The sequence below is a fragment of the Rhinichthys klamathensis genome, unplaced genomic scaffold (genome assembly GCF_029890125.1).
Source record: "Rhinichthys klamathensis goyatoka isolate OS25496 unplaced genomic scaffold, OSU_Roscu_1.1 h1tg000787l_1, whole genome shotgun sequence".
Taxonomy (NCBI): domain Eukaryota; kingdom Metazoa; phylum Chordata; class Actinopteri; order Cypriniformes; family Leuciscidae; genus Rhinichthys; species Rhinichthys klamathensis.
Window position 1 is genome coordinate 584461 of NW_026607184.1, and position 26665 is coordinate 611125.

The following is a 26665-nucleotide window of genomic DNA, read 5'->3' on the forward strand; positions in this document are numbered from 1 at the left end:
AAACGTCTGCTAAAGTCATTAGCAAGTGCAGTGAGCCCCGGTCTTACATCGTGAAGACAGATAACGGTGCAGTGCTGCGACGCAATAGAAGACATCTGCAGGCAGTCCCGGAGCTGGCTGACTCTCCAGACCACCAGCAGCAGTCTGAGGGATCTCCGCTGCAGCTGCACAGCAGCCCTCCTTCTGTGGCTAGACCCAGTCATGGTGACCCTGCTTCTGTCCAGAGACTGAAAGATTCACCTGTGGTGTGTTCACCACACCAGCCGTCCCCTCAGAGAACTGTTCAAGTGACATCCAGAGGTCGTGAGGTCAGAGTACCTCTCAGATATAGGGACACTTGAACATTTATTGATACTTATCTTCACACTGTTTCCTCAGTTTTTCTGTTTTGGGTGATAAGTATAGTTAATACAGCTACATTATGTTCCCGAGTTATGTTCTATGGGAATAGATTGTTATGTTTGGGAAAGATCCGATAATTGATAGGATAAATAGGAATTAGGTGCCTGAGATCAGAATAAGTAATGCCAATGTAATTCATCAAACACCTAGAGACTGTTATGTTCATGTTTATCTTTATTTGATGTAGTACATCTTGTTTAACTGTTGAAGCTTTAACCTTTGAAAAGGGGGAGATGTTGTGATATGTAACTACAGGTTGTGGGAGTCGCACAACGGTGACGTCAGTGGGGGGCTCCGAGAGTGCGGAATGCATGTGACAGTGTTATGCTCAGTAGCTTAGCCATGGCAATAAGGATCGGTTAATAAAACAGTTAATTCCAGCAAGCCGACTCGGTTCCTCTTTCATTAAAAAGCATCGACACATGACAGCCACAATGACCACGGCAGATTATTGCATCCAAGTGGCTCATGACAAGACGATAAGCCTCTCTTTACGATGGGATAAGGTCTCGTAATGTTGATCATAAACATTATAGTGAGAAATGTTTAAAAAGACTTAAGCAAACTATAAAGCGAGAATAGCCAATTAAGATGTTCTGTTTACTTTAAATCTGTAAAAAAAATATTCAAGTTTACTTTGTCCATCTATAAGACCACAACTAAGCTGTTGACAAGGGGCCACTTAGCAGATTTCACAGCTGCTTTATATTTGTGATGTGGAAACCAGCATTAAAATTGTGTTATATAGGAGCTGCAGTGTTTCTTTGAGGTTTCATAATGGCTCTGCTCCAAACAATACTGAACTCCCTATACCTACTGTAGACACATTTTCAGGCACCATTAGTGCGCTCCCAACACATCGAATGCTGTTTAACTTAAAGGATCTTTTGTTTAGGCCAAATTTTTGCATGTATTTTTGTGGATAAGGCATTGTGACAAGCCTGGCCATTAAAAAATTGGTGGGAAATTCCAGTTATAAATAGAACAGGATTTACTTACAAGATTTACATAAGAAAATGTGAGTGGTGTTTGCTCATGCAAATCATGTTGCTAGGGTGTTGCTAAGGTATTCTGGGTGGTTGCTAGGTGGCTAGAGTATCACATTCAATTTTCCACTGGAAAGTAGCTGCCTTATGTAGACAAAGTTGTGAAAATAGCAGCCGTATGCAGGGAAACAGCTGTTTCCAGTGGTTGAGATAAAGATATGGTTTATGAAGTGAGTTTTATCATACAATGAGATTGAACCGTAGGAGAATTAGTGTGATTCACATAAACAGAAGGAGAGGTTTTGATCTGCTCAACTTACATGTGGTTTCGTTTCCTTTCAAAGGCTCGCTGCTCTCCTCACCAATCACTCCATAGACATTGATAACATACTCAGTCATGGGGGTCAAGTTGACCAGGACAACTGTGTTTTCTTCTCTATTAGCGAACATCTGAAAAAACATCATCAGGGAGAGGTGAGAGGGGTATTACACAAGATGGAGGGGTGGAACGGGGAGGCATGTGGCCATCTGAAATCATCTCTCTTAAGTTGCAGGTTCTTAGAGGTCGAAATTCAGCACGCGAACACGCAGGGTATGTAGTGAGATTTATGGGATCTAGTTCAGCCCATACTGATACATGATATTAAGCCATATAGATCATCCCAAATGCACACAGTGTAAAATATGACAAGATGCATATAGCTTTGAATTAATGTTATATGAAAGTTGTCCTGTTTTATTGAAGTCATTAAGGTTACACAAGAGGTTTGTAGAGGTATGGAAATTAAATGTGAAAGTTGCTCTTCATCAACTTGACTTTTATAGCACGCACGCAATGGGCACCATAATAAATCAATGATAGGCACACATAAATTCTGTTCCATAAGTTAGTCTTACCTAGACAGAATCATAGATATACTCCCAATGCAAAAGATGCTCAAAAACGTAAGTAGGAAAATTAGACTACTTCAAAGACACATTGTTTGGGCAAATTTTGAAGGCATGCGTTGTGAAAATGAAATCCCAGAATTTATTTCAACAAGCTTAGTATAGAACCGATTGAAATGCAGATTTTCCATACGAAAAACTATAGTTAAAACAAAAAACTAATTTTAAAAATGTATTTAAATATTTGTGTTATATATTTTTATTCTTATTAGTGTTCTGACATTAAAGTCCCACTCCGATCATATTTTGAGCTATTTTTAAACATTCCCAGTGGTCTTTAAATTATGATTATGCCATTTTTAGCCAAAATCACAAAACCTGTGCCGTTTTCTGGGACTTCGCTTCAGCAGAGCGGCAGTAGCTCATTAGCAATTCGCCTCTGCGTTGTGGGCGGAGCCGTTGGCACGGAGACGACCCTCCCCCTGCCCGTTGCTGAGAGCTCTGTCTCTCCCGCTAGCTTACACCCCCAATACCGGTGGGGCAACACGCAACAGTATTATATATACGTTAATTATTATTATCCGAAGTTAATCAAAGTTATCACCGATCATTATTTCACTCCAAGACCTCGCGTGTGGAGACGCCCAGTGGAGTTACTACGTCACAACTCCAGTCTATTTTAGCCGGCATTTTAGCGTCTGCTACTGATTCACAGCCATTTGAATGTAGAAATACTCAGAAATACAACTTTGAGCTTATTTTTCTCAAGATATGTCCTCTAACATCAGAAAAATGGCACAAGAACATGTTCAACACCTAGAAAAACATTATTTTCATCGGAGTGGGTCTTTAAAGGTATAGTTCACCCAAAATTTTTAATTCTGTCATAATTTACTCACCCACTTTTTCCAAACCTGTATCAATTTCTTTCTTCTGTTGAACATAATAGAAGATATTTTGAAGAATGTTAGTAATCAAACGGTTGACGGTTATCATTGACTTCCATTGTAGGAATAAAAAATACTATGGAAGTCAATGGCTACCGTCAACTCTACCGTCAACTACCGACATTCTTCAAAATATCTTATTTTGTGTTCAACAGAGTGTACATGAGAGTAAATGATGATACATTTTGGGTGAACTATCCCTTTAACATGCTAATGTCAAACTCTATGTGAGTCTTTTTGTGTTGCTGGCTATTTAGAGTGTTTCAAATAAGAGGTTTTTGAAGTTCAGTGATGGTTAGGAGGTTGCAATATCAGGCAGCTCCCTCGGTTTTGGAACACAGTATCAAGTTTTGCACAAGATGCAGGAGAATGTAGGCTAATAAAAGAAAGTGCAATAACTTTCAGAAGCTCAAAGTCCAGACTGATCTCATGAAATGGCGTATGTATGACACGCCAATTCGTATTTTCATTTTTGGCGTGCTATCAACACGCATAATCGCTTTTCAGCGTGTTTATCAACGCCTTTGACTTAACGTTATATTACTGTATTATGTATATATAAATATATGACCTACCCCAACCCCGTCCCTAAACCTACCCGTCACTGGGGTTAATACCATTTATGAGTCTTCTCCTACCATCCTAGGAAAAGAAATATCGCTCCACAGATGTAGATATAGATTTTGCTTCGTTTCGCTCGGACATTTAACGGCGTACACATACACGCGGAATCACTCGGACATTTAATGGCGTAGACATACACGCAAAAGATTTCGGCGTGGACATACACGCGGATAGCTCAAAATGCGTATAGATAACACGCCGCTTGAATTGAAAGTGGCGTGTATGTTTACGCAAAGTCATGATGTCATGTTGCAAAGTCTGTGAAGTATCTACCATGCATGCATTTGTCCATTTGAACACAATTTATGTGTTTTTAATGCTCACCACTTCAGTATTTCCTCCAGCGGCGGGGACGTACTCGATGCGAAACTTCTCCACTGGCTTGTCAGGTGGCATCCAGGTCGCACGGAAAGAGTAGTGTGTGACCTCGGAAGTCACAAGGTCAGTGGGTGTCCCTGGGCCGCCGCCTGGTTCATTGAAAGCAATGGAAAAATGTGAGCCGTGGTGTCAAACAGCTCTCAAACAGGTTTACACTTAGACTATAAATCTTCCTCAGGCCTTTTAGCTTCTTGCAAAAGGTTAAATGGGTTATATATCACAAGTTTCATGGTTCTGTAAATCACTGCGATCCCCCAAGGAGGATCGGAGTGCAACCTACAGTTTTCCCTCTCAGTCTTTTCAGCAAGATTATTAGTAAAAAAAAACAAAGAACCGTCTGGGAAAACAAGAGTGCAAATCAAAAATGGATGGCACAAGTTCAAGCAGTTTTAGCCGAGCCAAACTTTGGGAGTTCTTGGTTTTTTTATTTCTAGTCTGCAGAACAGCACTAGGATAGATTTGTTTAGATTCACAGATTGTTTTTCAGTCAAAACAAACACTAGTCAAGACTGTGACTGACTGTACCTGGGCCTTTAACACTGTTACAGAGGTTAACAGTGAGGTCGTCCACAATGTCCAACAGGAAGGAGAAGTCGTTGACGTTGTACATGTGAATATCATCAGGGTCGGTGGCAATGGATCGCAACTCATTTTCATCTGCTTTCTTCACACCTAGAAGCCAAGAGGAGAGATCATTATTGAAAGATCTCAATTACTTCAGCTGGGTCAAAGAGACATTGATCAAGCTGTAGTCTTGCCAAATAAAAAGCTGTGAGATGTTTGGACACAGGAGAGCTCTGGGTTGAGTATCCATCACTGGCATGCAAACTATTGTAGTAAATTGTGACTGAATAGATAGTATGTCAGCAATGTCAAGAAGAGAAGAACTTACCGATGGCATAGAGCTCAATGCAGTCACGCAGTTTCTGAGAATTCACTACAATCTCGTCCTGAGATTTGCCGTCGGTAACAAGGACACCAATCTTACGAGAATCGGGTCTCATACCCACATTTGCCTTGAAGTTGTTCTGTAGGATGTAGTTCAAGGCCATACCTTTGGAAACACATTAAGTTGCATGTTGGTTTCGTAACAGTCAATGGTGAACTGTCACCTTATTTTATTAGATCTATTGCATTTCTCTATTAGAAATGGCTGTTGTGGATTCATGCATTTCTTATCTGTCTGTATTCTATGTGCAAATCACTTCTGAAACTGATTTAAAGGTGAAGTGTGTAATTTTGGCATTAAAAGAAGCAACATATTTTAAATATTTAGCAAAATATGCATATACATACAATTATGTAAGTAGTTTGTGAGGTTGGGCAGATTGACAATCATGTCACTGGCAGGTGCTAAAGTATTATTTTAGTATAATTTGCTAGTTTTGATTCTCTGATTGGAGGAGATTTCTTTGCAGAATCATAGGTAATGTCAATTTTCAAGCGCTTATGTAAGAGCTCGGTACCCGTCATTGTATTTCCGCCTTTGTAGGGTAAGTTGGCCACAGCATCCTGCAGAGATTGACGGGTTGCATGAGCGTTCAAATGCCACATAGTTTTGGGATCCCCGCTGTACTGAGCCAAACCTGTGAGAGAAGCACACGCCATTATGAATGCAAGAGTAAAGGTTCCTGTCAATAACTCAATAAGGAGCTCTGCATAAAGCTCACATCTGGAGTCCAGATGCAGGAATATACCTTCAACATATCTAAAAACATGAAGTAAACAGAAGCAGGGAAGACTTGCCGATTTGAACCCTGTCAGGGCCGATGTCAAAGACGCCCACCGTGCAACCAATAAAAGCCCGGATGGTTTTGAAGTTCAAACGGCCGATACTCCAGGATCCATCAACCAGCAGGACGATATCAGCCTTGGCTGTGGTTTTACACTGAGCATCTGTGAGTAAAACACACCAGAGTTATACAGTGAGAAACGCCAAGAGGAGCTGAGATGTGATTGTATTTTCGCTGATGGCAGGCAGAGTTCAACGAGAGAGTGATGAGAAACGGGGAAGAGACGTGTACACATGCTCACAGCAAATAAAAAGGCACATTTACACCGCAATAACTTCAAAACATCACAATTTTAGATAAGACTTTTATTTCTCTGTAATTTCTTGGAGCTACAGACTCTTTCCATTCAATTTCTACTTTTCTCCTTTGAATCTTCAGTCTTGCATTGTATCCAAATCCCCTTTGGCACCTGGCCCTGGAGGGAGTTTTCCTGGAATTGTTATTGCTTCTGTTCTACAGAGAAAAGAAGTAGCCCTTTGTGATGCATGAAATACGAGCTTCATCTCTTTTGCACATTCCACATCGGTAGAACGTGTGGAGCTCCAGATACCTATAGAGGGTGAGAAGAGACCCCAAACTGACACTGGTGATCTCACTGGACACCATCACACATGGTCTGCAAGTGAGAAATATCTTGTGAAATTGATTATTTACACACATATGCTCATACATTAAAGATATATAAAAATGAGGCACTAGCTGATTGTATTTAGTTTTACATGGTTTCTAGCTGGTCCAGGAGGTTTCAACCTGTAAACCAGTTTGGTTTTAAAAAAAAATAATAATAAATTTAATAAAATTAAATACAATTAAATTAAAAACAAATTGGCTTAAAAATAATATATAAAATATTAATTTAAAAAAGTAATAAATGTTCAAAAAACAGCATGTAAAGCCATAAACTGGTATGATCCATTTTACCACTGTTAGTTTAGTCTGAAAAAACGCCTGCAGACAGCGATGGAGAGCAAAGAAACTTTCCTAAACTTGTGCTATTCTGTGACTTTCTCTCTCTCCTCAGTGAAATAGTGCCTAACTGAAAACAGAGCATTTTTTCCATGAACTGCTAAAAAATGGGAGAGACACACACATTCGGTCAAATCTCGTACATGCCAACAACAACATCCTAAAATAAAGACTAAACAGATATTAGTCCATAGGTTAACACCACTCGATATTCTGAATGACCTAGATGAGGTCAGTTGAAAAGGAAAGTGATTTCAGAAACTGAGCAAGTTGTTGCATTTTGATGAAATATTCTAGACATTTTTTTCCTTTGGAATGTTTAATTTTCTGATAAACCATGTAATAATGTAACAAGTATAAGGAACATAAACAGGGTTAATTTTGATTATATGTTGAACCTTGCAGACATCCTTCTTGACCAGACCAGTGGTTTGGGGTAGTTTGCAGTGACACATGTGGAAAACTGCTCTCACGTGACCTTTGCTGTGGTCGTTTCACGACTAAACTCCTGCAGCACACTCCCATCATCCTCGCTGCATCTGCTGCTTAACTCCTCACTGCTGTACAACTTCACCTCTGGAAAGTCTTTCACGTTAAGACTACTCTCAAGTCTTTAAACTGCCGGCCAGTAGCTGCCAGAATCTAACTCAAGACACTGTTGCTGCCAAAGGCTTTGAGCCCACAACTTCAAACCATACGCTTGATCTCGCCATAAAAACAGTCTATTTGTACACTTTTCTTCATCAGAACAATCCCATTCAATTATTTTAAATCTAGCATTGAAAGACGCTTCTTAAAGAATCTAGAAGTTACATGATAACATTTGGTGGCATGTCATCATAAAAGAAATAAAATTGTTTGTTTTTTATTTTTAACCCGATTTTGTGTCAGTACATTTAAAATAATTTATCAATAATTTGTACATTAGAAAGGGAATGTGAAAATCAATTGTGAGATACAGTATTCTTAGAAAATAATATGAATCTATTTATAATAATATTATAATATTCAATAATTAAATTGATTATTATTCATATTTTTTATTGTTACATATTTGTTTTTTTATAATATTAATAATGTATATTTAATAATGTATCAAATCCAGACTCAAAACACATCTGTTTAGCTATGCATTTACTGAATGAGCACTGTGCCACTGTTCGTCCAACTGTTTTTACTGTACTTTATTTTTTATTCTAAACTGTTTTAATTATTCTTATTTGTTTTGATTATTTTAATTTCTTCTATGTAAAGCACTTTGAATTACCATTGTGTATGAAATGTGCTATATAAATAAACTTGCCTTGCCTTGCCTTATTAATATATTATTAACATATTTTATTATCCATAATATTACTCATTTTTTATTTGCTACATATTTGCATTTTATATTTATCATCTTATTTACTATAACATTGTTTATATTATTTATAATATCTGTACTGTACTAATACCTCATTGACTCATCTTGATTCATATGATGCTGTATTGCAATCATTCTTCCTGGTTTTTTTTGTAGTTCTTGAGGCCTAACCTAAGCACTTCAACAGAAAGTGCATGCTAAGAACATACTATAAACACGATGTCTTAGAATGATGTGCTGAGATTATACCGGAGAAGTCAACAGGTGTTTCGTTGATAGGTGTATCAGAAAGGGTGGTCTTCTCCTCCCCGGCCAACGGCATACTTTGACCTCCATCAAACATGCCAAAAACAGCCACGGAGTATTTAGTTCCAGCTCTGTGAAAGAAGAACGAAACTGAAACCATATGTGCCATCTTAAAACAAGTATGATTAGCATCATTGCATTGAGAAAAGCATCTAAATTTGATGCTAAACATTACCTGAGTACTTCTAAAACAACCGTGTTGTCGTATGGTCCAACAAGAAGTTCTCCTAGATCAATATCATTTCCGCTGGGATGGAAAGTGACTTTGTACCCTCGTACATCACCGGGAGCAGGGTCCCAGGACACACGGAAACTGGTTTTGGTGGGTTCAGAGGTCAATAGGTTTCTTGGGGCTTTATATGGTGACACTGTAGGATGAAGAGAAGGCGGCGATATCAGCACATGCTAACACAATCCAGCTACAAAATACCGCAAAAACACTGCAATCACTATGGGCATACTTTACTTTGTATTTCATACGGTCAAATTCTATGCAACTAGATTTGTATATTTAATGTAAATAGTATGTGACTTGAATGACGCTAAAGTGCTCTGGGTATTTTTATCAGGAAACTGCTATGCAGTTGCTAAGGTGTTTAGTGTGTTTTTAACACGTTGCTATGCAGTTGCTCGTTGGTTGATTACTGGACCCAAGCCAAAAGTCTGAATATTGTGATTCTGGTCTCTTGATATGGTCCCTCTTTCAATGTAAGTCTATGTGGTGTTGTTTTTTTGTCCGTTTTATCGTTCACGAGGTGAAAATCTTGTTTGATCACAATGTGGAACAATTTGAAAGAATCATTAATGTAAAGTGTCATTTAACACTTTAAGTTTAGGGCTTTGTTTCAATTCATAACCCTACACTGGAAAAAACATTTCTTCCTCAGTGTTTTTGTATTTCTAGTACAAATATATAACATTCTTAAATCAAGACACATTTACCTGAGACGCAAAATGATATTAAGTCCTGTTTTCTAAAAAATCTAAATGAAGTGAGCCTTTGGTTAAAACCATAGACTGTAAAAAATATGGACAAAGCGTCTGTGACATCACCCAAAGACTTTCTGAAGAACGGTTTTGAGGCCGTTTATGGGGGGTATGGGCGGCGCCATCTTGGAAAATCTTTTCAGAAAGGATACAGAGGTGGTGTGATGTGTTGTGTCAGATCATGGCCGAGACATCAAATTTCAGGAATTCCACTCGGCGCAGCCCGTTATCTGCTGTCAATCAAGCTGTCAATCAAAGTTAACCACACCCTTATTTGTCATTCATTTTATATCTAAATACGATATCCACAGTATTCCTGCGCCCCATGACGCTTTGCGCGAATTATGGGCGTAACTTCCGTTAAGCTGTAAACAATCAGTGAAAGACTAAGCTCTATGGACGCAATAATAGATTTTTAAACCTTTTACGATGATATTACATTATTCTACTCACCCTTCAACCATTGAACATTAAAAGGACATTTAAAAGTGTAAAAGCATCAACAAGGTAACTTTCAACAGACCATGCATAATCTCAAAAGCATCTTTCCACAGCTAAATCGGTCGGTTAAATATCACTGTGGTAAGCTGTATTATGTAACATACGTTGCCTTAATAAAAAAGTGTTTTACTTCAGCATTTCGTGATACTATTTTAAAGTGATTTCAGTCATTTTGACAGATAATAAACTGTATTTACCTGTGAAACCAAACCTGGAAAGAGACGTGAGGATTTGGAGAGGATTCCAGTGAATTATTAATGGTATACATCGTAAATTAAATCGGGAGAACAGACCACAAATGTGCAGTATGTGTTGACCTTTGTCATACTATTACAGCGGAATTCAAAAGGAAAAAATAAAATAATCATGAGGAAAAGAATGCAGAGCTCTTACTATGGATATTCTTGTTATAACATGTCACGTTAAAATACCAAGTGTTACGTTATTCTCATGTTATTCTTAGATAAAACATGAAAGAAAACTGATTGCTCATTAAGTCAAACTGACGGATCAGGTTTATTTGTAGGGCAGCCTTATGATTTGAAATGATTCGTTTCAGTCTTTTTGAATGGAAGTTCCCCAAACCGGAAGTGCCGCCCATAATTCAAAACGCAGTAAGCTTGTCAGGAATAAGGTGGATAAACTAACGAGTTAGAAAAAAAATTCACCCCCCTCACAGTTGTCAGGCACTCGGAACCTATCGAAAAATACAATAAAAAAAGTCCATGGGACCAACCTGTAAGAACATGAATTTATGCTGTGAAAACGGACATTTTAACATGGGTGTCTATGGACATTTGCTCCCTTTTGGGACCTGCCCCTAGCGGATTTTACATGTATTGCAGTTTTTCGCACTTCCGGGTAGGCTTCATTTTTCAGATTAGAATGTTGCCGCTTGGAAAAAACAAGGCAAAATATCTACTAATTGGGGGTATCTTGTTTTCCCTTTGAATTAAGTTCACACAAAGACCCCATTGGCCGGTATTGTTCTTGTTTTAAACTTAAACTTCTGTTATTTTACTTCTTGAGTAAATGCATCTTGATTTAAGAATTTTTAGATACTTGTACTGGAAAACGTACTCGGTTACCTAACGTAACCTCGGTTCTCTCTAGAGAGGAAACGAGTATTGCGTAAGTTTAGCTTACGCTACGGGTAAAGTTCATCTTTGCTCGAGATATTGAAGCCAAAATTATCCTTAATTTTGTATATATTGTCAACGCAGTGCAGCAGCTGCAGACCTAGAGCAGGCTGTCTAGCGTGCTCATTGGCTGCCTTGCGGCAACTACAGCAGCCTACCAGTGAGCCTGGCGTGACGTCACGTCCAATGGTGGCGCTTCGCGCCCACTACACGTAACAGCCCGCGCAAGGGGGTTGGCTTAGCATATAAAAGCGGGGCTCAGAGGCTGCTTCCCTGGTTTTCATGATCTGAAGTGAAAATCGCTCGTGGCGCTTAGCACGGCCGGTTACGCAATACTCGTTCCCTCTCTAGAGAGAACCGAGGTTACGTTAGGTAACCGAGTACGTTCTCTTACGAAAAGTTCTCGCGTATTGCGTAAGTTTAGCTTACGCTACGGGAACACTTTGTCAACGCCGTGCGCGCCCAGCATCCACTCTATGAGTCCCAACCCGGGGAACATTGAAAGTGGGAAATTCAGGCGGTCAGCAAGCGGGCCGACACATGTATAAACATAAGCACCCATGGGGAATGCAGAGCGGCGGCGCCGGGCTGCATGTACATGTATAATAACCGGGAACTTCCAGATTATAGAATCTCACAAATGTAGACGGGGAGTCCCAGCCCGCCGCCATACAGATGTTGTGAATGGAAATTCCACTGGACCATGCCCACGATGAGGCCATGCCTCTTGTGGAATGAGCCCTGATGCCCAGAGGGCATTGCAGACCTTTTGACGCGTAGGCAGTAGAAATCGCGTCCACTATCCATCTGGTTAGGGACTGTTTCGAGGCGGCGAGACCTTTGGTGCGCCCGCCAAATGAAACAAAGAGCTGCTCGGAGCGTCTGAAGGGGGCGGAGCGCGTAACGTAAGCTCTCAGTGCCCTGACAGGGCAGAGGAGGCTGTCACTGCTCACGCTGTCGGATGCTGGCAGAGCCGACGGAGAAATGACCTGCGCTCTGAAGGCAGTGCCAATCACCTTCGGGACATAGCCATGTCTCGGTTTGAGGATGACTTTAGAGTCAAACTCAAGGCACGCTGCGCTAACAGATAGAGCGTGTAAGTCCCCCACACGTTTAACTGATGACAGAGCCAAAATAAAAACAGTTTTGAGCGAGAGGTATTTTAGATTCGTTGAATCTAATGGTTTGAAGGGATGCATCTTTAGGGCCTCTAGGACCACGGAGAGATCCCAAATAGGAACCGAAGGTGGGTGCGGAGGATTCATCCTTCTGGCTCCTCTCAAGAAGCGGATGACCAGCTCGTTCCTTCCTAGCGACCGGCCTTGCTTCGACTCAGCGAAGGCTGTGACGGCCGCCACGTATACTTTAAGCGTGGATGGGGACTTGCCCTTATCCAGCAGCTCTTGAAGGAAACCGAGCACCTGCGAAACCTCACCCGTTCTGGGGTCCAGATTTTTGTCGGTGCACCATTTGGAGAACACAGACCATTTAGACGCATTAAGCCGTCTCGTAGAGGGGGCTCTAGATTGCGTGATCGTGTTCATAACTCCTTCTGGCAGGATAACGGGTATCCGTTGATCAACCACACGTGCAGAGACCATCGCTCTGGGTGGGGATGCCAGAACGAGCCGCAGGCTTGAGAGAGGAGGTTCCTCCTCACCGGAATCGGCCACGGGGCTGTGTGTGACAGCCGTGTTAGTTCCGGGAACCAGGTTTGGTTCTCCCTGATTCTCTTGTTTACCTGTGGTAACATAGAGATCGGAGGGAAGGCATATAGCGGACGGCTGGGCCAGAGTTGGGCCAGCGCATCCTCGTTCTTTGAAAATAACACTGGGCAATGAGCGTTGTCCTTTGACGCGAATAGGTCGACTTCCGCTCTGCCAAAGAGGCGCCATAACAGCTGGACTGTTTGGGGGTGTAAAGACCACTCCCCGGGGGGAATATTGTCCCTGGACAATCTGTCCGGTCCTTCGTTCAGGATCCCTGGCACGTGCGTCGCTCTCAGCAAGCGCAGGAAGCACTAGGCCCAAACGAGGAGGCATTCTGCCAGATCGCAGAGGCTTCTGGATCTGACACCGCCCTGGCGGTTCACGTAGGACACAACCGACATGTTGTCCGAGCGGACTAGAACGTGTTGGTCCTGTATGAACGGGAGGAAGCGCTTCAGCGCGTTCTCGACCGCCAGCATCTCCAGACAGTTTATGTGAAGGCATTTCTCTCGGTCTGACCACAGGCCAAAGACCGGTCTGCCCTCGAAAAGGCCGCCCCAACCCGAGTTGGAGGCGTCTGTCGAGATGATTTTCCAGTGGGAAATCGCTCCCCTTGTCACCCCCTGCTGGTACCGATTGGCCGCTAACCAGGGCTGCAGAGCTGAAGTGCAGCTCTGAGATATCCTGATCCGCTTGTAGCCGCGCGTCCACCCCTGATGGGGTACGCGGGCGTTCAACCAGCGTTGTAGCGGGCGCATGCGCAGTAAGCCCAGCTGAAGCACTGCTGCAGCTGAGGCCATACAGCCCAGCATCCTCTGAAATTTTTTCAGGGAGGCGGTTCTGCCCTTCTGGAAAGATGCGGCTAGGTGTCGAACACGGCGCGCGCGCGCTCTGTCGACAGCTGAGCCTTCATAGCCACGGAGTCCAGTTCCATCCCTAAAAAAGAGATTGACTGGCTGGGCCGTAATGAGCTCTTGGTCCAGTTGACCGTGAGACCCAATCTTTCCAAGTGACTGAGTAGCATAGTTCTGTGAGATACGAGCTCTATCTCTGACTGTGCTAGAATCAGCCAATCGTCCAAGTAGTTCAGAATTCGCACACCCTGACATCTGAGGGGGGCAAGCGCCGCGTCCATGCACTTCGTAAATGTACGGGGTGCCAGGGACAGGCCGAACGAGAGGACGGTGTACTGATATACCTGGCCGTCGAAGGCGAATCTCAAGAATGGCCTGTAACGGGGTATAATCTGTATCTGAAAATACACGTCTTTCAGATTGAGAGATATAAACCAGTCCCTCGGGCGAATTTGCGCGAGAATCTGCCTGGTTGTAATCATTTTGAACGGTCTCGACATGAGAGCTTTGTTCAAAAATCTCAGATCTAATATAGGCCTCAGGCCTCCGTCCTTCTTCGGTACGAGAAAATAACGACTGTAAAAGCCTGACTCGCTCAGAGAAGGCGGCACCGGTTCTATAGCTCCTTTGCACAGCAGTTTGGCTATTTCTGCATGGAGTAGATGTGCCACTTTCGCGTTCACTGTCGACTCGGTCTGAGCGTGAAAACGCGGGGGACGGCGAGCGAACTGTAGTGCATAGCCCTGTCTTTTTGTGCTTAGCACCCACTCTGAAACCCCTGGAATGGCTTCCCATGCTTGTGCATGTGTGGCTAGGGGGAGAATGGCCTCCGGGTCCCAGTCGCCGCATACTGTGGGCTTTGGGAACTGAACGGAGACGTGGGCGCGGCGTGCGCGCCCTCGGTGCTTGAACAAAGTGGCTCGCTGACAGCCGCTTGGGCTGGTTCGCGGGCGCGATGTTTACATCTAACACTCGAGCGGCATTTGCCAGCTTTATGAGAGTGGGCTCTGTGGGCATGAAGGACATATGAGTTATAGTGCTTGTGTGTAGGGGTGAACACTGGGGCGTGGGCACAATCTCTACACTTAAAACACCAGCGGCGTGAGCCGGATAACCAGCAGTGACTAGCTGTTTCATATATGACGACCCGATTGCTTTGAATGGGGAACGTCGAGTGAGCACTTGTAGTGTGCGAGCGGCGCCGGAGGCGGTGTGTCTGGTGTCGTGAGCGGGCACGCGACTTACATTCATAGCTTGACAGATATGAGAGCCTGGACACGGCGGCTCGCTGACAGCAGCAGCTGGCTGTGTCACGTGAGACGTCCCGATTGCTACGAATGGGGAACGGTTTGTGAAAATATTGTGATGTGCGAGCGGCGCCGAAGGCGGTGTGTCTGTTTGTAAGCGTGAGCGGGCACGCGACTTACGCTCATAGACTGACCCATATGAGAGTGTTTTAGCCATGTGACAGAGCAAGCAGAGGATGGGCGTGAACACAAGGTTGTGGGCACGATACCTGCATCTAACACTCAAGCGGCATTTGCCAGCTTTATGAGAGTGGGCTCTGCGAGCGTGAGAGACACGGGGGGTACAGTGGTTGTGTGTAGGGGTGAACACTGAGACGTGGGCACTTTTTCTACACTTGAAACACCAACGGCGTGAGCCGGATAACCAGACATTACACTCTTCTGAGATTTCTCTGGGCTGCCGTAAAAACGGCGGTTGTGTGCAGGCAAGCGGGTAACATTACCGACTCGTTGGCTGCCAAATACTCCACTGCAGTAGCCCTTTCCAGGGGGACTGACAGGGCGAGATAGTTTGACGGCGATCCGGCCACGGCTCTAAACAGTGCTTTCTGTACATAAGAAAAACTGTCCGCAAGCTCAGAGAGGAGTGCCGCATAAATTTTATCTGCTGCCAGAGCCGGGATTCGAACACGGGTCTCTGGCGCGAAAGCTTAGGGTTTCACCAGTGAGCCACAGGGGAAACAACGTAAGCTTAAGCTAGCGCGAGCAGATAAGAGAGCGTCATCACAGCTTTGTGTCGGCGTTAGTTTGCAGGAGTGCATGTTATATAACAGGCTCATAGCTGCAATATTGAGAAATAGGGGTTAGTCCGGCCTAGGCGGGACTAAAACACTCTTCCTTTTTCCGCCGGTGAGATACGCATGCGCCTGGGGCGCGGGGGCGGGATAGCTTTCTCGTACGTAGAGAAGCTAGCCACGATTAGAACAGCTGTTAGCGGCGCGTCCTCATCCATATCAAGCGCCTCATCTCCTGAGGCGGCGGCAGCGCGGGCGGGCGGGAGCCGGCGGCTGCGCGTCCGAGAGGGGGGGGGGGGGGGGGCGGGAAAGGAGAGAGAAATGCTCGAGGGAGTCGTTCCGGCGAGCGTTTGAGTGCCATATCAGGCTCCGGCAGTCTCTGTGCACTGCGCTTCTTCTTGCGCGGTCCAGCAGATGGCGGAGTGACAGCTTTGCCGTTAAGAGGTCTAGACGAGCCACCAGGGTCAACATAGATAGTTCCTCACAGTAGACGCAGCCTCCCGACGAGCGAGGGCTGCGTGGTCCGGGCCCAGGCAGAGAGCGCAAATCACATGGGGCTCATCTGAGCGGGGCTCGGCACGAGCCACAGGACGTGCGAGGCATTCTTACAAGAAACATAAATTCGGAAAGAAAGAAAGGCATACACACATTTGCGTACTGACTACAATGGAAACTCCCAATAAAATGTAGAGACCACAGAAGCAATGGAAAGAGCCTGGAGGTGTGTACTTACTGACTGAATTTGAGACCTGAGGTTTCCTGGTACCTCCTCCAATACTGCTTGATTGGACTAAAACAGAAAACAATACATCAATAAATATTAAGGCAAAAGTATTCCTTCCATTAACAGGGTTCCCACACCCTTTGGCCAATCAATTTCCATGCTTTCTCCACTCTGTTTTATAGAGATTGCAATCACAAAAAGCCATTTCTAGTCAAGTAAATATCTTATAGTTGAACATAACAACAATTTTAGAGTGTACAGAGTGTAACAGAATTTTTGTATTTCAAATCCACATTTTTTTTCCAAATCACAACTTAAAAATTCTCTCAGACTTCCAGGCTTACATGACCATGGGATCCCTATATGACATATTTAAAGAATAAGATGCCCTGCCACTTACTTGTAATCTGACCTCTGAACCAAAATACGAAATTATCGTAACAACATAATCCACATCGGGGGTCAAATCTCTGATGGAGGTTTTGGTCGAGGTTGGAGGAAGTGTGAATTCCTTAACAGGCTCTTCTACAGGCAGAAGGGAACATTGCATCTTCAATGTTTAAATGTCATATCATGATATACATTCTACATGAAGATAATACCAAGCCAGCCTTCATTTATAAGTAGATAAATCTAGTCTAGACACACAAGACCTAGATTAGGGAAACATTAATGACTTCCCAAGACAAGCGATGAGTAACGGTCCATGTTTAAATCATTTTTTGAAGGGCACGCCAGAACGCATTTCCCGAGAGTTGCCTGTGGCAGTGAGTTTAAAGGTTACTTGTCATTTACCAGATGCTTTCTTATCTCAAGCAACATAAGGTACACTTACTACGGTTCCCCATGAGTAACCGTAGGTTAAGTGCTTCTCTCATGGACTCAGTGGCAGTAGATCAAAAAAACAACCCTTGCATGTCTGAATAACACTTAATGTTAGCCGACATGAGTTTTCTTTCATACTACAAAATTTCTGGTATGGAGTGCCAACTTATTCAGAATCCAGTCAATTGGCAATTGATAAAAATGAGTTCTGTCACTTCTTTTTCCTTGTTGAATATCAATTTCCAGTCCGAAACACGTCACTGACATAAAACCTAGCAAATGTTTCATGTTGCTTGCCGTTATAATTCCAACACGTTTGGTGCTTTCACCGTTTCACCAACCTGTATCCGATGTCACTTGTACTCTGAAGCCCTCGGTCCTTGACAGCGGATGCTTCCATATCATTTGCACTGTGTTTTCATTTAAAATCTTAAACCTCAAGTCTGATGGAGGCATTACTGTGGAAAGAGGAGGTGAATCAAGTTATTTCCAAGAAACCATTCCAAAAGCTGTATTTATGAGAAGAGCATACAGGTTTATGGACGAAATCCCAACAGTGAAGTTCATTGTTGGGCAAGGACTCAAGGCAACATGAAACAAACGTGGACGGCGGCCATTTTGGGTAAAAATGACATCTGTTTGAGCTGTCTGACCGTAGGGCCATTGACTACTCAAGCATAGACACGTAAAGCGCGTTCCACAAAGACCTCGACAGAACATTACATCAGGCCATAACTTGTGACGTGCATGCAGTCAATCCAGTCAACCCAACACAGCCAGAAGAGCTGTGTTGAACTGTGTCAATAGTTGACGTCACAGATAGACAAGAAGTGGTGATTGTACAATGGACTTGAAAGTTGACAATAATGGGTAACATTTTATGTGCAACTGCATTAATGTGATCACTTTCCATTGCAAACCGCTTAAAAGGGTGACAACCTTTAATAAGAAAATACAGGATAGTGACAAACAAGTGAATATATAAACGAAAAGAGGTTACGTAACATTGCACCAGTCTAGATGAACTAGAAGACTCATGCACTTGTACATGAAAAGTTGTCTGCAACAACTTGTGGGCTTAAAAGGATTTCATGTACAAGACGCACACGTAGAGGACTTTGAAATATTTTAAAGTGATATTCTTATGGTATTTTGTGTTGTATTGTGTTTGAAAAGTCAGTGTCTGTGTGGAACATAGAGTTTGTGTGTGCATCTCAGAATATCACAATAAAATATTTTGTGAAGCTGCGGCTCTGGTCAAATTTTGACCAGGGCTTAAGCTTGACCGGGAACAGGTTCGCCAAAATCAAGATTTACCAACCTGGCTGACCAGATGTCACAATCGGTTCCATTTCTGACTCCAAAAGGGTCCAACACAACCGCTAACTCACACCGATTCATCACCCATTCTAGATTTTTTCTTTCTTTTTTTGGGTCCACACAACCCAAACCAGTTTTGGTGCAAAAAAACTTCGAAGATCATTTAACAACATTTATTTTGCTATGCTAACCATTTCATATAAGAAAGTGATAACGTTGGTTAAGGTATTTGTTTGTATTTTATATCAGTGGAACATGTTTAAACTAAGAATTGTCTTATTTTACATACTACAGCATTGAGAAGTAACACACTTCTTGCCCTCTCTTTCCTAAGAAAAAAAAAATAAAGCTCATATTTTGTCTTTTTGTTCTCTAAGAGTGCGGAAAGTGGGGAAGGGAAACTTGGCCTCCACATGTTTTTTTTTTGTACAATAAAAACTGTAAAATGTTCCACTATACTTTCCACTGAACTCTGGCAATGTGCGCTTTAACACCCTGTCATTTATTCAATGATTTGATAGGGTTAAGTCACAGTTTTAATACCTCTAAGACTGTTCAAACCTACAAAGAGCTCGGTTACTGAACGATATACTGTAAATACTTAAATAAATGAAAAAGTGTTTTACTAGAGAAATAAAAGTTGAACGTGAATCTGTCTGGCTGAGATATCTGGTATCCAGCAAATGATCGTGGGTCTTAAGTTGCATATGGAAAATATTTAAAACCAAGTAATATTCAATACTAAACATTTGCTGGATTGGCCTTACATGTTCTATCCTATAATTTGCAATTGAAATATATTACAGTTGATACTCTTGAAGAAGTTGCTGAAAAACACAGTTAGATCAAATGAAATATCCTGTCCTGTCATGCATTTCTATTTCAACTAGCATTAAAACCGCAAATTGTTTAAAACAAATCTTATAGGAGAGTAAAATTCCTCGATCTAGTGTCTAAAAAGAGACACAACACTTAGAGACACGACACAAATGCACAACTACATTAGCAGAAACTATTTTTCTTCTCTATTTTTGGAGATTGAATGTAAATTGAAAAATATTGAACACACTTATAGAGACAAACGTTATAGTACAGTTATTATTTATATATTTTTTAGAAACAATAGACTATGATATAAACTGTTGGAATAAAGTATTTTTAATTTAACAGGGTGAATGGGGACAGATTTGATGGCTTTTTTACCTTGAGCTCTCACTGATGTCAGTACTGTGAGTGTTAAGAGAGCGGCCGCTGCCAAACGCCTGACCGACATCTTCACCCCAGTATCAGCAGAACATCAATCAATCTGAAAAATCAACCATATTACACACACATAGGCTGCTCATAAATCAATCCAGAAATAAAAAATAAGAGAGTATGCACTGGACTCCAGCACAACTCACTGCAAGAGATCTCATTCAAATCTGATTTTAATTATTTCTTCATTCAAAATTCCAGCTGTTTCTTTGGTCAGAAAAAAAAAAATCTTTCCATGGTTAATACTCCAAAACTTTTTGGAAAATATTTATAAAACAAGGTCACTTTATTAAAATAACTCACTGTGGGCCTTAGAAAAACATTCTCTGTCTACAGCAGTTTAACTGTAAAGCGATTATAAACTGCATATGTTGTATGTCATTGCAAACCCCACTGATTCATCCGTTTAACGTCGGAAACTGTGAGTTCATAGACTATATGCTATTGTCTGGAAATTTGCCTGATTTTGGATCCCGCACATCAAGGGTGGACAAACTTTTCTGCAGGGTTCCTGGACAAATTCAGATTTCACATTCATATACACTCCCCTAAAGGATTATTAGGAACACCATACTAATACTGTGTTTGACCCCCTTTCGCCTTCAGAACTGCCTTAATTCTACATGGCATTGATTCAACAAGGTGCTGAAAGCATTCTTTAGAAATGTTGGCCCATATTGATAGGATAACATCTTGCAGTTGATGGAGATTTGTGATGCACATCCAGGGCACGAAGCTCCCGTTCCACCACATCCCAAAGATGCTCTATTGGGTTGAGATCTGGTGACTGTGGGGGCCATTTTAGTACAGTGAACTCATTGTCATGTTCAAGAAACCAATTCGAAATGATTCGAGCTTTGTTACATGGTGCATTATCCTGCTGGAAGTAGCCATCAGAGGATGGGTACATGGTGGCCATAAAGGGATGGACATGGTCAGAAACAATGCTCAGGTAGGCCGTGGCATTTAAACAATGCCCAGTTGGCACTAAGGGGCCTCCAGTGTGCCAAGAAAACATCCCCCACACCATTACACCACCACCACCAGCCTGCACAGTGGTAACAAGGCATGGTGGATCCATGTTCTCATTCTGTTTACGCCAAATTCTGACTCTACCATCTGAATGTCTCAACAGAAATCGAAACTCATCAGACCAGGCAACATTTTTCCAGTCTTCAACTGTCCAATTTTGGTGAGCTCTTGCAAATTGTAGCCTCTTTTTCCTATTTCTAGTGGAGATGAGTGGTACCCGGTGGGGTCTTCTGCTGTTGTAGCCCATCCGCCTCAAGGTTGTGCGTGTTGTGGCTTCACAAATGCTTTGCTGCATACCTCGGTTGTAACCACTGATGGGCAGTAACGCGTTAGAAGTAACGCGTTACTGTAATCCAATTACTTTTTTCAAGTAACGAGTAAAGTAAGGGATTACAATTGCAAAAACAGTAATTAGATTACTGTTACTTTCCCGTAAGCAGGCTGCCTTACTGCGTTAGTTAACCATCATTTTGTTTCGTGAGACTGTCTCGTGCCATGAGTCGTGCGTGAGTGACAATGACGTTTGAGCGCCGCGACGTCAGTGGTAAACACCGAAATGTGTAGTGTTGAACAAGAGACAACATGGAGCGCGGGAGAGAGACACGCATTTGATGGTCTCACACGCATCACCCCCGATTTCTCACGCTGAAGTGTTAACCCGGTCGGTCAAATGCCTGAAAGATGAGTTTATCTATAGATCTACCTGTTGAGCCAATAGTGATCGACTAGTTATACCGCAAATTAGTTCAAATCTCCCGGAATCTAGAGCGAGCGTGTATGCTAGACAGAGACCGCGTAGCGCGCGCACCCGCAGAGAGGGAGAGCGAGCGAGCGAGAGACCTTGCGTGTGCAGAGAGCATCCTGATCTAGAAACAGGACCCCCCGTTGGAGAATGTCAAAATTCCACCTCAAATCTGAGCAAGCACCTAGCAAGCCGGCACAGGAATGTGAAACTTACTGGAAAAAAACCTGAACCCCCAACTGACATGACATGGCTGTTTTGGTAAACTCATTTTTACTCCTCTCTGCACTTTAGGCTATACTGTTAAAATACGTAAGTGTTAATAATTTGGAATACAGTCAGGAGAGACTTTCATTTTAATTATTTTATTGCTGTATTTTATTTACATCTATTCGAATGAAGGATTTTACAAAAAATATATTTATTTTATATGCTGGAATATGCAGAAATATAAGTTAACAGAAGAAGGACTTTCTTTATTTCATTAAAATATGGTGGAATGTGCAGAAAATAGGTTTAAATGATCATCAAAAGTCTGAGACTGTTGCATTTAATTTAATTTTTGCTTGATGCAATGTGCATAAAGTTAAAATATTGAAACTAATAAAACAAGTTTAAAAAAAGAGAGTGTTTCATTTGATTAAATTTTAGATGATGGAATATGCAGAAAGAATAGAATTAGGCTGAAAGGTCTCACTACGCTTTATAGCGTATTCAGGTCGTGACCATCGTGCACTCATGTTTTTGAAAAGTAACTTAGTAAAGTAACTAGTAAAGTAACTAATTACTTTTGAAAATAAGTAATCAGTAAAGTAACTGGATTACTTTCTTGGAGAAGTAATCAGTAACTAATTACTATTTCCAAGTAACTTGACCAACACTGATTGTAACGAGTGGTTATTTCAGTCAAAGTTGCTCTTCTATCAGCTTGAATCAGTCGGCCCATTCTCCTCTGACCTCTAGCATCAACAAGGCATTTTCGCCCACAGGACTGCCGCATACTGGATGTTTTTCCCTTTTCACACCATTCTTTGTAAACCCTAGAAATGGTTGTGTGTGAAAATCCCAGTAACTGAGCAGATTGTGAAATACTCAGACCGGCCCGTCTGGCACCAACAACCATGCCACGCTCAAAATTGCTTAAATCACCTTTCTTTCCCATTCTGACATTCAGTTTGGAGTTCAGGAGATTGTCTTGACCAGGACCACACCCCTAAATGCATTGAAGCAACTGCCATGTAATTGGTTGATAATTGCATTAATGAGAAATTCAACAGGTGTTTCTAATAATCCTTTAGGTGAGTGTATTTATGATGCTCTGTCTCTAAACTTTGGCAATGTGCTTGATGTCTTTGTTAGACATATTGCATGTCGCTATAAATAATTACCAACGCAAGAACAAGCAGCTCACAAAATATTTGCACATTGAGTTCAAGTTGTTCATTAATATCACTCAGCAATCAGTATTTGCCCTGACATTTCAAGCAGTGTCCTGCATTCTGGCATGATTACTCAATCTAAAACTATTTCAAACAACGTTTTTCCAGTCCTTTTATACATTATACACTCACCGGCCACTTTATTAGGTACCCCATGCTAGTAACGGGTTGGACCCCCTTTTGCCTTCAGAACTGCCTCAATTCTTCGTGGCATAGATTCAACAAGGTGCTGGAAGCATTCCTCAGGGAGTTTGGTCCATATTGACATGATGGCATCACACAGTTGCCGCAGATTTGTCGGCTGCACATCCATGATGCGAATCTCCCGTTCCACCAAATCCCAAAGATGCTCTATTGGGTTGAGATCTGGTGACTGTGGAGGCCATTTTAGTACAGTGAACTCATTGTCATGTTCAAGAAACCAATTTGAAATGATTAGAGCTTTGTGACATGGTGGAAGTAGCCATCCGAGGATGGGTACATGGTGGCCATAAAGGGATGGACATGGTCAGAAACAATGCTCAGGTAGGCCGTGGCATTTAAACGATGCCCAATTGGCACTAAGGGGCCTAAAGTGTGCCAGGAAAACATCCCCCACACCATTACACCACCACCACCAGCCTGCACAGTGGTAACAAGGCATGATGGTTCCATGTTCTCATTCTGTTTACGCCAAATTCTGACTCTAACATCTGAATGTCTCAACAGAAATCGAGACTCATCAGACCAGGCAACATTTTTCCAGTCTTCAACTGTTCAAGTTTGGTGAGCTCTTGCAAATTGTAGCCTCTTTTTCCTATTTGTAGTGGAGATGAGTGGTACCCGGTGGAGTCTTCTGCTGTTGTAGCCCATCCGCCTCAAGGTTGTGCGTGTTGTGGCTTCACAAATGCTTTGCTGCATACCTCGGTTGTAACGAGTGGTTATTTCAGTCACTGTTGCCCTTCTATCAGCTCGAACCAGTCTGGCCATTCTCCTCTGACCTCTGGCATCAACAAGGCATTTCCGCCCACAGAACTGCCGCTCACTGGATGTTTTTTCTTTTTCGGACCATTCTCTGTAAACCCTAGAGATGGTTGTGCGTGAAAATCCCAGTAGATTAGCAGTTTCTGAAATACTCAGACCAGCCCTTCTGGCACCAACAATCATGCCACGTTCAAAGTCACTCAAATCACCTTTCTTCCCCATACTGATGCTCGGTTTGAACTGCAGGAGATTGTCTTGACCATGTCTACATGCCTAAATGCACTGAGTTGCCGCCATGTGATTGGCTGCTTAGAAATTAAGTGTTAACGAGCAGTTGGACAGGTGTACCTAATAAAGTGGCCGGTGAGTGTACATGACCTCATATTAATTACGACTACATTTGGACTTTAGAAAAGGCATTCTTCACATGGCAAGACTTTCTGAAATCAACTAGGGCAAAAGGGTATTTCAATTAATGAAGGGGAAAAAAAACTTGAAGAAAATACACTTGGTCACGTGCAGCATTTTAATTAAAAAATTACGGCTTTTTTAATAGGATAGATGAATCTACATGCAAAGTGTGAGTCAAAACTAGCATGCAGGCACATGTTGTCTTGAGTTTGGTGTTGTAATAGTGTAAGAATTTAGGTAAAGTTGAATGAAAAAGCAATTATAAGGCTAAACCAGTCTTAACAACCTCTCATATACGGTGACAACATGCTTTCTGAACATTTATTAAGAAAAACAGTTTTGAACCTCACTCTAAATCTTTTAATTATATTTATCTAAGCTCTTCTACCTGTATTCTTTAAGCACAGTACATGTGAAGTAGGTAAATAAACATAAAAATTCCCCAATAAATGAAGTCAATAAAGGTCTTATGAGTCTTACAAGTTATCTAGATTTCTCAGCAATAGAAAATAGATAAGTATCATCCCAAACAACTTTAAAAGAGCACAATAACAGGGTGGTGGAAAAAATGAAATCACCATTCAAACGTCTATGGAAAAAGTGATCAGAGCAGCTGAAAATGGGTCAGTGTGCACACATTCATCATTTCATATTACATTTAATTCGTCTCACATTTTAAGATCAATAACACCTTCCTTCATATAAGTTTAAATAGGTTTATCAATAAAAGAAGAAACTCCACATGAGCACTTACCAAACTCCCCAAAGTTCCCAAAATCTCTCAATACATCACAAAACTGTTGAATGAAATAGGAAGTTTCGCCCGGATGCAAAGGGATTTAAAGGTCTTTTCAGAAAGGCAAGAGATTCTCCGTGATGCTGTGGTGATGGAGATGAAAATGAAGAGGAGGATCTGATCACCCACAGCTCGTGAAGGCTGTTTTCAAATGCACAGGATCTCAGACTAGAATGTGCTTCTAAACAGGGGACTGGGGCTGATCCCAATCCCGAACCCGGAGCTCTGACGTCACCGTGTGATGGATGGATGTGTTGGGATGCGCTTTTGGAAACTCGCGCTTATTTTCGGCATTCCTGCAGCATGTCACTTATCTATGTTTTTGGTTTCAGCAGGAATTATTATGAAATAGGCTACATTACTCCGGACGAGATTAAATAGGAATCGCACATTTTTAACAGGCTATAGCCTAGGCTACTAGGCTACATTTATTTTGATATCATGATAGCCTTTGTTTTTAACTCAATTACAAAGTGAAGGAATTATAAATAACTATTAAAGTAATTAGAATGTGGTTTTCAGAAGGGCGAACATTTTCAAATAAATATACTGCTACCTCGGTCATTTTAGGAATAGGCCTACAATCTGAGGAGATATCGCGCGCGCAAAAAAAAAAAAAAAAGATTTATGGTGCTCCCAGCACAGTTGAACCAGCCGACAACAACTATAGTAAAACATCACGAAGGGTTTTTACTTACAATTTCGTGCGATATGTACGCTAAATATAGAATATCGTAATCATAATGACAATATCGATACTGTTTCTGACGTATCGTTCAACGGTCCCAACGGCAGGCGCTTGAGTGGTTGATATGGTAACATCATCTTCGCGCCAACACAACTACTTTTTGCTAGTTGTGCAAGATTTGACTCGTCTTGCAATCAAACTTTTGTAGTGTTACTTACTTATTAAGTATGATTTTTTTCTCTCTCTGTGTGATATTAAAACCCTGCTGAAAAATCAAGCTTATAAGCCAGTAGATTCGTTTCAGTAGTTCTGGACCAGCTAAATCAGGTAAAATTCATCTACCGCGTCCAAAACACAGATATCAAGATTTAAGCAAAGCAATTGTGCCCAGCAATATCAGAAAAACTGTAAAAACGGTTAAACAACCAAATAAAATGGTAAACTGTACTTATGACTGAGTTAACTTGAGCCTATAGATCAGTTTTACAACCATGCATTTCCATTTATTTGAATATGAAGCCCCCTAGTGGTCGAATCGGGTAACACACAGAGGGGATCACATCTTATGAATCAAAACTACACCC

The 26665-nt window shown here is 42.0% G+C and overlaps 2 protein-coding genes and 1 long non-coding RNA gene across 3 annotated transcripts in view; all 3 read right to left on the reverse strand.

The window, feature by feature from the left end:
* col12a1b (collagen, type XII, alpha 1b) overlaps nt 1-16668 on the reverse strand; it is a 143027-nt gene extending 126359 nt beyond the window's left edge. The window contains exon 1 of the mRNA XM_056243385.1: nt 16618-16668. The gene's annotated coding sequence lies outside the window, so the exon portion shown is untranslated. The remainder of the gene's footprint in view (nt 1-16617) is intronic.
* Nucleotides 1668-13322, reverse strand: LOC130077935 (collagen alpha-1(XII) chain-like). Its single transcript, XM_056243369.1, has 9 exons — nt 12941-13322; nt 8829-9021; nt 8597-8724; nt 5972-6121; nt 5692-5811; nt 5118-5279; nt 4751-4897; nt 4172-4314; nt 1668-1838 (listed from the first exon to the last, which is right to left on the reverse strand). Exons 1-9 carry the CDS (start codon nt 13320-13322, stop codon nt 1668-1670), a joined length of 1596 nt encoding a protein of 531 aa, XP_056099344.1.
* A 342-nt stretch (nt 16669-17010) lies between the features above and the next one.
* LOC130077950 (uncharacterized) lies at nt 17011-25366 on the reverse strand. The gene is made up of 4 exons (XR_008805858.1): nt 25352-25366; nt 19957-20059; nt 17775-17891; nt 17011-17133 (listed from the first exon to the last, which is right to left on the reverse strand). It is a non-coding gene; the product is annotated as an uncharacterized LOC130077950 (long non-coding RNA).
* Between the last annotated feature and the right edge of the window lie 1299 nt (nt 25367-26665).